This window comes from Metopolophium dirhodum, chromosome 7 (assembly GCF_019925205.1).
Source record: "Metopolophium dirhodum isolate CAU chromosome 7, ASM1992520v1, whole genome shotgun sequence".
Classification (NCBI taxonomy): domain Eukaryota; kingdom Metazoa; phylum Arthropoda; class Insecta; order Hemiptera; family Aphididae; genus Metopolophium; species Metopolophium dirhodum.
In genome coordinates, this window is record NC_083566.1 from 27554564 (window position 1) to 27567521 (window position 12958).

General features: G+C 31.5%; 1 protein-coding gene across 1 annotated transcript; it reads right to left on the reverse strand.

Annotated features, from left to right (window-relative positions):
- Nucleotides 1–86: 86 nt before the first annotated feature.
- Nucleotides 87–12929, reverse strand: LOC132948098 (uncharacterized). Its single transcript, XM_061018407.1, has 9 exons — nt 11367–12929; nt 10896–11303; nt 6521–6572; nt 3933–4295; nt 2562–2749; nt 1401–1537; nt 1149–1270; nt 813–1055; nt 87–740 (listed from the first exon to the last, which is right to left on the reverse strand). Exons 1-9 carry the CDS (start codon nt 11967–11969, stop codon nt 565–567), a joined length of 2292 nt encoding a protein of 763 aa, XP_060874390.1. The 5' UTR covers nt 11970–12929; the 3' UTR covers nt 87–564.
- Nucleotides 12930–12958: the final 29 nt, after the last annotated feature.

Here is a 12958-nt window from a genome sequence, read left to right on the forward strand (position 1 = left end):
TAGTATTAAACTATGGCTAAACCAAATGGCGATCCATGGACAAATTTTATGCAGACCGCAGACAAGGAAAAAAAAAGTAAAAACCGTTTATATTATGCATACATTTAGCAATTATTATATTATACTAATTTTTTGTATTTTTTTATTATTTATTTTATTTATTTACATCATGTATTTATTATTCAGTGTTATATTATATTACAATTCAAATATATGCAATTGATAATAATAAAAAATATTATTTATTTATGGCTTGATTATTTTTTAGAAGGGGTCGCGTACCCAACAATTAGGACATTTATAGGTCACCATGGCAAAAAAGTTGGGAAACACTGCTCTAGAATGTTTAGTCGTTTAGATAATAGTTAAACTAAAAAAAATATATCGGAATCAAATTTTGAAACAGAATTTTGGCCACGTAAAATAATTTTTCAGACCACTGTGCGTCGTGCAGGACCAGCTAGTAAATTATAATATAAAATACCAAAATCTATTTTATAATTTTATATAATACTATGATTAATATTTGTTTTATGATTAACAGTACCTAAAAGTATTAATTAACTAATTAGACACTTCTCCTTTAGTATTATTATTTTTAGAAAACCGATTTATCAACTGATTTACAATTGTTTGAGTAAAGCATACTAATAACGCAAATATGCTTAAAAATTTGAACGAAGTAATGCTTCCGAACCGGTTAAATAGATAACCACCAACGAAGCAACCGATGGGCGATCCTAAAACAAAATAAGTTTTTATCGTATAAAAATATAAAATGTTTTTGTTGTACACAATTAAATGTTGCATACCTATACCCGACAATGACATTCCGACGATCCCTTGAAGTGTTCCTTTGGCACCATCAGGAGCCAAGTCCCCTGCGTAAGAAATAGCTGCTGAGTACGCCAATGCATACGTTATTCCGTTGAACATTTCCACTGGTAAAACCCAAACGGGATTTCTAATTATCGAATACAGGTAGAATCTGACAGCAAACACCAAGAACATCAAAGAAAACACGTTCATGTAACCGATACGTTTGATTATGAAATCTGTAACAGTGCGATAAATGATAATAGTACCTACTGTTATACCTATGTATAATATATAACTGAGAGCAACGCTATGTATAATATTATATTTACTCGACAGAAAGAAAAATGGGACTTCTCCACCGAAGCATTGTATTGTCAATGACAACCCTTGAATAGTCTTTATGTAAGGTTTCATTTCAGGGTGGTAAAGGTTTGACAAGTCTTCCAGATACCTATACATTAAATTAACGTGAAGAATTATCATATCACATCATATTGCTACCAAATTGTATTTTAGGTTTTACCAGCGCACTAGATAGATAGATAGATAGATTATAATATACTATGCATTGTAATACTTACAAAAATACAAAATACCATACAAATGAAAGTAACATTCCATATATGACAACCCATAAAAGAAATGATAGCACACTTATTTTAGTCAATACTTTTTTAATATCAGATGGTCCAGCTTGATTTTCCCTGGTTTCGACAATCTGTAAAAAAAATTTTTAGTTAAGTTATCTTTTGAAAAAAAAAACCCGGTAAGTGGATGTCGCTCTAATGTACAGTAGGTTACAAGTGGGTCAATGTATAATAGATTGTATTAAACTTGAATTCAATGATATACTATCATTGTATAAGATAAACAATACTGAGCGGAGACGGTTTGTCAGTCTGGATATTTTATATTGTTATTATTTATTATAGCCTAAAAGTTCAATTGATATTATAATATTATAATTTTTATTCGTTTCTATAGTGATAAACAAAGCGTTAGAAATTAAAATCCCATATTTAGTGGTTTTTCCCGTGGCATTAAATAGTTATTGAGAAAATTGAAAAGTGACCTCTTTACTATCTTGATCCAATTTGTTAAAAGATAAAATACTATTTGTTGAAATCAAAGCACTCCTTAGTCCTTCTGGTAGAAATGTTGTATACAGGAAAAAAAACAAAAATAAAAAGTAAACACCATTGTAATGGTGCTAAATTGCTCCGCTCAGAATCTATAATTAGATAACGGGAATTTGTACGCAAAATCAGTTTTTGACAAAACTGATTTCCTTAATATGTAGTAATTCAAAAATTAATAATCGTAGAAACTTGAAATTTTTACAAAATGTTTTATGAGTATTTTCAAAATATTTTGATTCATTTTGAGCAATTGATAGGCATTGAAATTGTAATAGTAAATAAATGCAATGTTCTCGGGATAAATTAAATCAACTTATCGTAGTCCTAGATAATCTTAAAATAAATTACTTTTATAGCAATATCAAGAAACAGCGTCTTCGTCAAGCGTCTTCACTCAGAATCATTTTTCGTATGCAATGATGTATCATTGAATTCAAATTGAATACAAGTCACAAACATTAAGTGAGTAACACGATGACGAAGAAGTGGAGCACTCATAGTGTACAGGCGTATAGAAGAAGATCAGTTACCCACCTTCCCCCTTTTTTTATAGTTGAAAATGAATTGTCAAAAAGTAGGACAAAATATATTATATTTACCTACCATAATTCTTGATACCACATATATATCTAAAAGATAACATATCAATGAAATAATAAAACCCGGTGTATAGTTTTTGTATTCTAGTCCTTTACTGAACCAGTCTACACACACACCAGATACAATGGACATAGTGCCCCAACCGATTGCGCCCCACATCCTCTGATGGCCGTATTTAGTTTTGTCTTCATCTAAATAGAATAAAAAAAAACAATGAAATGAATTTCTGATTTTCACGTAATCTTTAGAATCATCTAATAAATGGTTATGTATGTTTTATTATTTTATATTTATATCAGGTCGCGTCTATTTTCGGCATCGATGGAGTAAACATTTTAAAAAATAGGGCGTTCAAATGTTTTTAATGAAGATTTTTTTTTTAACTCCATACTTTGATGTCATGACGTTTTTATTATTTAAAATACTTAACAGAAAAAAAAGTCTGAAAAAATATTGTATTTTATAAAGTTAATTGAAAAAAAATATCTGCTTTATAAGTATTTACACTTAATAAAATACAAGTAATTACCATTTTAATGTAAAAGTGTATTGTTATTTAACAATATTAATAATTTGTATTTGATTTATGTTACTGTGTTAAGTTTATGTTTAGTTTATTTTTATTTTGGCAATTACGAAATCTATTTTATAGCATACTATACTTAACTATTTTTATTTTTTTTTTTTTAATAAATCTATTTATTACATAAAATATAAAAGTTACATAATAAACAAAGAGATTTATCTATTTTCTAAAAGCGGAGCTTGTGTTGAAGGTAGAGAGCGACAATGTACTTACAAACAATAAATTAAATAATGATATAATAAAAAATATCTATAATATGTACCTAATAATTAATTAATACCTAACCTAACCTAACCTATATAACGAAGTAGTTGGTGAATAAGATTCAGTGTGAATTCTATTATTATAAAATAACTATTTTTTAATGAATAAAATAAATACAGTTTTCCTGACACGTTTTTAGTAATTCGTTGTTATGTTTATTATCAACAATTGGTGTGAGAGCAACGACGCGAATCATACAAAATTCGGAATTTGTGTCCAGCAGAACCAATCTTATGTTATAACTTATTATTAATTAGCATTAATACTATAGTAAATCGTCCCATTATTAAACTTATAAAGATAAAAACATCATAATATGTGTCCATGAGTTTCCTGGTTTAATATATTTAAATTTGTATACTATGCCTCCAATGATCTCTTTTGCATACAATTGTTAAGCCCACCGGGAAAAAATTGAAATTTCACCAATGCGATCAACCACTATCGTAGAAATGTTCTTTTATTCAGTATTAACCAAACGTTTCGTAAATGGACGATATAACAATGTTACAAAATATTTTTACCCAATAAATCGACGCATATCGTGTCTTCCAAAATAGTTCTTGCATTAGAAACTGTATTGAGTAAGGTTATTGTGCAGAAAAATAACCAAAACATCGGTGACTTCATCACATTCTCATCGTCTGTTATTGTTTTGACAGCCGAGCCTGGTATGAACATCAGCATACTTATAAATATACTTATGATTACTATAATCAAAATAAACGCTGATTTGCGGCATTTGTATTTATCTGTGATTACACCAGTAATTGGTCGTACCAATAAGCCCGGAATTGGGAGTACTGTGAAGATTAAACCGACGATGACTGGCGAATAGCCCCTTTGCTTCGACATTGTTGACAAGAATGGAATTATCGGAGCTAATCCTGCAAATTATATGTGCAATTTACATATAGTATAGTAAGTTATACACGCATAGCTTTAAACATAGGTGCAATTTGGGCGGAGACACTTGGAGGGGCTTTCCCCGTCAAAACTTAGTATTTTAATTGAATTATTAAAACCTTCATTATAGTTATCTAATCTAAATATATTTAGTTAACTTTGTTTCTAAAGTTGAAACAACGATTCATTATTCGTTTGTTTTCCATAGTAGATATCGGATCCACCCACAGAATATAATTATCGTCGTGTCCGTCCGTTATTTACCTGTAAATAATTACGATTGTTGCGGTATGAAGATGTTTAGATGTACATCTATTTATTGTCCACAGTTACAATTTGTTTGTATATACCTACTTTTTAAGTTTTAATAACGTTCTATATTCAAAAGTAAATCCATAGTAGCCAATATTAAACAGATAGGTACCAAAATATAAGGGTTAGCAAATTGTTTTTTAACTGTACATATTGTATGGGATTATAGCTTAATGGGTTGTATTGTATATATATATATGTAATATACATTAATTTATATTCCAGTTTAAAATGCTTTATAAGAGACCGGGAATTTAGCACATTCGAAGATGTGTGTTAAGTCCCAGACGACGTGCATTACTAGCCAGTTCATCGTTTTCATTGGCCTGCAATTTAATATTATTTAAATGATATTGCTAGTGTATAATAATAATTATGACGCATATTATATATTACTATAGCCCAAAAATACGACGACTAGAAGGGACGAGGCTATATTATTATTTGGTCACCTCACTAGAGACCACACCCACATGTGGCCAAGGAAGATTCTCATGCTTTATTAAAAGAACACCCTTTACGGTCTACCGTCAAGCACATATTTTACTGTGTTTCATTACTATTAACATATTAGGTAAAACAAAGTGGTTTCTAAAGTTTAATATATATAACTGGTAATTTAATTTGTATCGCCTTAATCCAGCTATTTGAATATTATACGCTTTTTGTGTGTTATTCTTAAAATGTTGATATTCTTTTGTTGATTGTTGTAGAAAATTGATTTTTAGTTTTTGTATAAGCAAAGCTAATATTATTGCCTGTGTTTTTTTTGAACGGATTATCATTTATCTTTATTAGGTAGCTAAAATTCCGAATAGTTCAATAATGTCGTGCATATAAATACAATATAATTTATTGTAACCATCGATGCGAAACAGCAAATATATATAAAAAAAAAAAACACTTCTATCGAATATTGGCTATTATTCAAGACAAATTGAAATGTTATCAGTAATGTTTAATAATAATAGTAATTACTAATTTGTTATACTATTATTAAACCTATATTATATTATGTTGTGGGTGGATTCGATATCTATTATCGAAAACACCCAATAATGAATCGTTGTACAATGGTTACTATATTATGTAGATTAAAATGATTAGATACCTAATGAAAGATTTAATACTTCAATTAAAATACAAATTTTTGGAGAGGCTAACTTTAATATTAGAGCGGCTAAGCATTTATTATTTTACCCCTTTATTTTAATTACAAAACACACATGCATTTATACAAATAAATGAATATAAATTAAATAAATATAAATTATACAAATAACACCTGCATATTTAACATAAAGTATTAATACTCCAACCAGTAGGCAATAATATCTCTAACTATTTAATAAAATAACTATAATATGTAACTTTTATTTTATGATGTCATTGATTATATTGTAGTCATGGCAGCGGTTTACAAATGTTGTACTGGAAAAGGGAATTAAAGAATAACAACTACAACCAACAAAGTGGTATTATGGGATGATACACCAATGGTTCCTCAAACGTATTCGTGCCATTGGACGGAACCTATTTTATATTTGAAGTTATTTTGACAAGGACAAACTTTTGATCAAATTGTACTTATCCTATAATCACGATGATACGATATACTTTCACAGATACGTGGTATGTGGTACATTGTCTCATCGTAAATCCAAAACGGAAATCAAAAATAAAATTGTGCATTGCATTCAAAGTAAAACATTCGAATACTTTTGTTCAAAAATCTTACAATATTCGTTAGTTGAAAATTACGTAACATAATATTTATCAATTAAAATTTGTAAGAAAAAAATAAAAATATTGGGCTAAAAATGCTTGCGTTAAATATAAATAATAAAGTTTATAAAAAAAAAAAATATAGTTTAAATATTAAGTTTATTCTTACCAGCCATTGCCAAAAAAAAATGCATTTTCACTGGCAATAATTTCGTGTTGATCTGGAAATAATACATTTTTTATACATAAATTGGTTTTTATATTTTGTTTAACTATTTTTTATTCACAATATGTTATTAATACATTAAGATGAACGATTGCTAGAAAATACTGAGATATATTGACGCTTTGATTTAAATAAACAATTGAAGTATAATTCGCTAGCCTACATGTCGCACGATGGTGTATCATATTATATAACTAATGTTTAAACGTGATATTTTTTATTAATTTCCAAACTCAGCGAGTACCGATAATGTGATGTTCACATTGACTATTATATAATTTGTAAACAATTTAGTATTTAACAATAGGTTATTGACACAAAAGGCAAAAATCATGAAATATATTTATATTAAAATAAATCTTATCTATTCAGAAAAAAATGTAAGTATGAGTTTCTACCATAAAAATCAATGTTTCTAGGTAAAAAAAAATACTTTTTATGTTTCATATCCCGCATAGCAAACACAGGAAAATATCGGAGTTCACTCTGTATAGTATATAATATGTGTGCATATTATATTATTTTTAAATGGATATCGAATAAAGCGTGTATAATGTGTTTATTAAAGATTAAAGATTATGGTATTATTTTATGATATTCATTTTTAGGATCCATTTTAAGTGGTATCACGACGTTACGCTCATCGTAAGTGCACTATTTTCATAGTATATTTTTTATCGGGATGACTGCCGAATAAGGCTATCGGTATTATCACGTTACGCACACGCTTATGTTAACTTCTTACACTACCTAATCTTCTAATCAGGAGATGTCACACATTATTGTGAGCACCCAGCTACAGTCTGATAGATACACAGGCCTATACTAAAAGTGTATATTAATATATTATATCGTTGAATTATGGGAAAAAAATAATTGCAACTTGCAAGTCAATGTATCGTAATTGGACAGTCGGAACAATGTATGTGTGATCAAGAATCAACTCTTCCACAGATAACAACGATAATTCGGCTTTTTAACATATCAAACTGCTATATAAGTATTAATTGTGTTATACGTATTTATTATTTATAAACAGGATGGTTCCCCGCCTAGCATGCTCACTACATTGTTTTATTTAATAATGAATTTATACAAATTTAGATTTTTAAATATACCTGTTTAATGATAATAATTTCATATTCTTGAGGAGTTTTTTACTATTTAAGGAATGTTCTATGATAACATGACTTCCGTTTTTTCAAATCAGAACCCTCTTTTCTACTATAAATAATTTAATGGATATTTTTTCTAAAAAATTTTTTATACATTAAAATTTTTTTTTTTTTTTTTATTTATTTTTTTATTCATTTAAGTAATTTACAACTTATACAACATTATGTACAATGAGCAAATAGGATATTTAATATAATATAAAGTAGCAGAATTTAACATTTGTGGGCAGGCACTCAGCAGCACCACCCGACCGAGTACATTTTAGATGTCGTGGTTTTTTTTTTTTTTTTAGTAGGTCTCTAGGCCACTGTCTTTTGAGTCTTCTAATTACATTGCCAGGAAGTGAGGTGGAAGAAAGTTTCTTTATTAATGGATTAATGTGAGAGTTTAAGTTGGAGTGAAATTTAGAGTAATGGGCTTTTGCTAATTGATTGAGTGTAGGAATTTTTAGGTCTTTGTGAAGATACCAAGGAAAAGATGTTATTAATCGTAGGCAGATGGATTGAAAAGCTTAAAGCGTGTTGGTGTTAGAGGGCTTTGCAGAGCCCCATAACCGGATACCATATGTTGGACATGCTGGTCGAATTATTGATTTGTATATATGTAGTAAGTTTATTGGAAAGGGAAAGTTTGGATTTTAAGAGTGGTCTGAGGATATGAAGTCTAGAGTTAACAGTTTTACGTTTAAATTTTATGTGTGGGCTCCAGGTTAAGCGTTTGTCGAGAGTTAGCCCAAGGTATTTAACTTTGATTGCCTTAGGAATTGTTATATTGTTTAACGTAACAGGTGGAGAATCGAGATTACGTAGTGAAAAAGTTACTTGAACAGATTTAGTTTCGTTTATTTTGATTTTCCATCTGTTTGCCCACAAGCTGACAATATTTAAATGGTTTTGGATCATTTCACTGGCTGTGACGTGGCTTTCGTGGGAGGCGGTTATTAGCGTGTCATCAGCGTATGTGCCTAAAGATGTATAAAATGTCTTGGGTATGGCATGAGAGAAAATCGAGTAAAGGAATGGAGCGATGTCACTTCCTTGTGGGACTCCAGCTCTAATAGTGTAACGGGTTGAGTAGGTGTTGTTTAGGCGAACAGTAAAGAAACGATTTGACAGATATGATTTTATCAAGAGGAAAAGAGGGGCGGGTAAGAACTTTTTAAGTTTGTACATTAGTCCGTCGTCCCAAACACGATTAAAGGCTTGTGAGATGTCAAGGAATACTGCTGTACAGAACTGTTTTTTTTCCAGGGAGCTGGATATGATATCGACTGTTCTGTGTAATTGGTGCAATGTAGAATGTTTTGATCTGAATCCGAATTGTGTGTGTGGAATTATGTTTTTTGAAGAAGCAAAATGAATTAGTCTTTTTAAAAGAATTTTCTCAAACATTTTAGAAAAGGTTGGGAGAAGACTTATGGGTCTGTAAGAGGCAGGATCTTGTGGTGGTTTATTGGGCTTAGGTATTAGAATAACGAGCGAGTATTTCCAAGTGTTTGGAAAGTACGATAGTCTGAAGATGGCGTTGAATATGTGTGATAAAATAATAATAATTTTTTTGGGAAGGTTTTTTGTAATAACATTACTAATTAGATCATGACCTGGTGATTTTTTAATAGGGAGTTGCTTGATAATGTGTTCAATTTCACCCGGAGAGGTATTTTTGGGGGGAAGTGACATGGGAAGGGGTGAATTGAGGGAGCTATCCACTATTTCTAGTAGTGATGCACTAGGCTGTATATCATGAGGAGTAAAGCATTTCGATAGGTGCTCAGCGAATATGTTAACTTTTTCGAGGTCAGTGATAGCCCAAGAGTGATCTGCTTTGCGAAGAGGGGGAAAAGGTTGTTTTAACTGTAGTAGGGATTTGGTTGCCTTCCATAAGGAGCAGTTGGTTGTTGTGAGAGCTTCAACATATGAATTATAAGAGTCATTTTTATGCTTCCTAATTACCTTTTTAAGTTTGTTACTTAATTGATTAAGTTTAATGTTGTCATTGGGGTATTTTGATTTTTGCCGCTTGGCTCTAGCCTTGCCTTTCTCTGCTAGTAAGATTTGGATGTGATTCAGTGTTTTATTATGCGAAGATTTGTTAGTTTTCGTAATGGAGGCGCACAAAGCAGCGGACTGTATTGATGACGTTAACAAATCCAACGCATCATTTACTTCATCTGTTGTTTTTAGGGAAATTTTTAGTTTAATGTTACCATTTAAAGTTTTTTTAAAGATTGACCAATCCATTCGAACAGGAGTAAGTGTTTCTCTTTTTGGTATACTTGGGCTTAACCCAATTTCAAGTAGGGTTGGTGTGTGATCGGAGGATAGGTCGTAAAGGTTATTTATAGTAGAGTGAATGTTACTAGGCAATTTGTAAACAAAAAAGTCCAGTATGTCGGGTAGTCTATTATTATGGGAGGGCCAGTAAGTAGGATTAGGAGGGGCCAATGTTGATAAGTTGTTATAGGTTGTGCAGTTGAGTAACGCTCTACCTCTAGTTTTGGGAGAACTATCCCCCCACTTTGGATTTTTAGCATTATAATCTCCACCTGAAATAAATCGGTGACCTAGGGTTGAGAAATAATCTGAGAACTGGCTTGCGTTTATGACAATTCCAGGGAGGCTACATATAGAAGATATATTAATAGGTATATTGTTTTGGGTAATAATTGAAACACCAGAAGCTTGAATATGCGGGAATATATAAGGGGGTAGAGGGTAATGGGATAGATTGAATTTAATATATAATGCTGCGCCAGCGTGAGATGAGCCATCTGGGTGACAGGCAAAGTAGCCCTTATAACCATAAATATTGGTGCAGGAGTTCGGGGTAAAATGAGTCTCAGATATTAGCGCTATGTCGATATTTTTGTCTTGGAGTATAAAAAGGAGTTCGTCTTTATGTTGTTTTAGCCCATTAGCATTCCAGGTTAGTATAAGTAGCGCGGAGTTTGTTGTATTATTAGTAGTCATTTTGTTGAGATTATTTTGTTAATAAGAGTGGTAAGGAGACTCATAAGTGGTGTAATAAGAGTTTGGAAATTTTCCAAAAAGGATGATAATTGAGTGGAGAGTGGAGTTTCAGGGGAGGTAGGGTGGACATTTTGAGGTACGAGGCCGGTGAGTGGCGGTGCTGAGTGACTTACCCGTTGAGTTTTGAGATGATGATGATGAGTCTTGAACGGAGTTGTGTGGTTGATTGGAGATGGAATTTGTTGCATTTGTGATTGAAGGCTTCGTGCGGCGTTGATCTGCGATGTTTGTGGTTTTTGATTTTTGAAGTTGTTTATGGACCGTGCATCCTTTATAGTTTGATGGGTGACCTTCACCGCATAGAGCACAAGTAGCTGGTAGGTCTTTGCTTTTTTCACACATGTCAGAGAGGTGGTCTTGTCCACAGCGAACGCATCTTGGTTTACGGTTACAATATGAACGAGTATGACCATAGTTTTGGCATCGATGACATTGGGGGAGATCACGTCTGGTATGGGGTTTTTCAATCTTGATTTTTGAGTAGCACAGAGTTTCAAGTTTGAATATGTCCGGATTAACGTCTATGAAAAAAGTGGTTGTGGATCATTTGACTGTCTCTTTTTTATGTTTGTGACATTTCTTACAGAGAAACCGAGCTCAGTTAATTCTTGTGAGATGTAGTCTGTAGGTATTGAGTGGTGGAGGTTTTTTAAGACAACACGATAAGGCTTGTCTTCTTTAGCTTGATATGTGTGATATTTAATGGAACTGTCATTTAGCAATTTGATTGTTTGGCGAAAAGAGTTGGACGAATATAAAGATAGTTTGAGATTTTTAGATGTAGATTTGCATAAGAATCCTTCATCACCAGAAATAGATTTTATTTGTTTACAGAAATCGGTGTAATCTATTGTTGATGTGATAAAGATTGGCGGTGGTGGAGGTGGTTGGGGAACGGATTCGGTGGTAATTTCGATGGATTCGCTGGATTCGACATCATCCTTTAAAACTTCGTAACGGTTTGGCGTAAAGAAAGAATTGTTTGTTTTGTTCCCTTTTGGGTGGGGAGACGTACCTGGAGAAGACGAATGTTTGGTTTGTACGGTCCAACCGTATCCGTTATTATTTGAAGTATTGGAGGTAGACGTTTTGACGATTTTTATAGTAGGCAATGAGACTTTTGAACCACTCTGTATAGATGAGCGTTCGTTGGAAGGTTTATTTTTAATTGGCTGATTACGCGACATTGTGCCGCTAACGATTATCTACTGTCCAAAGGTCACCGGATGAGCGGTGCCTCGAGGCGGTAATTAATTAGTCGATAATAGTAATTAATTTCTTACTTTTTAGACTTGACACGGTTTAAGGTGACTGTGAAAACGATAACCATACGTAGGCGAGAAATTAGTTTTTTGGATTTATTTATAACTGCAAATTAGAACAAAATCCATTGAGTTTGGAGAAAGTTGTCGACGAATAACTCGGGAGTGATGTTAAACACGTGTACTTAGTAACGATACCCGTGCGAGACTGATATTAAAATTTAAAATGAAAATTCAAACGTGTACTCTAACGATAATAGGTCAATGATTATGGATTTGGGAGACATGGGGCCTATGATAACTGAAACGTTATAATAAACACTATAGATCCAATATTACATATATTTCATACTTCTGTAAAACCATTTTTAAGGTTTAGGTACTATCCTTAGTACGTCATAATATCTGAAAATTACTCGTTCAAATTTTAAATTAAGTAGGTATATAAAAAATTTCAAAAAAAATATACACTGAATAATTTAGAGTAAATAGGGTAGGGGGCAGAATTTTGTGTCACGACATGACACTCCTTAAACTCCAGACGGCACGATAGAATGATAAGATAATAATTGTCTCACAGCTTAAGCGTGAGCTAAAGGGCTGATACCTCTAGTGGGGACTGAAAAAGTATTGAGTACCTATATATTGTATATTTTAAATTTTATTTACAGTATTATATATTGTAATTACAGTTTATATTAGAATTTAGATAATAACTTATTAACAATAGTTTACTAGGTAAAGTAATTGATAATGTACACTGATAAAGTAATTGTATACAAATAATAGTAATCGATATCGATGTAGATAGATTTAGATGGTTCTAATCAAGACTCACAGTTAGATACACGGTTACTATTAAATGGATCTTTATTCTTTATTGTAATTCAGCTTCTAAAAATGTTCAAAAAAGA

Coding starts and splice junctions, on each gene's coding strand:
- LOC132948098 (XM_061018407.1), bottom strand. CDS start 11,969: ATGTCGCGTAATCAGCCAATTAAAAATAAACCTTCCAACGAACGCTCA. Junction 4,296..6,520: donor TTTTTTTTTGGCAATGGCTG/GTAAGAATAAAC, acceptor TATAATTTGCAG/GATTAGCTCCGATAATTCCA. Junction 1,538..2,561: donor ATGTGGTATCAAGAATTATG/GTAGGTAAATAT, acceptor TTTTTTTTACAG/ATTGTCGAAACCAGGGAAAA.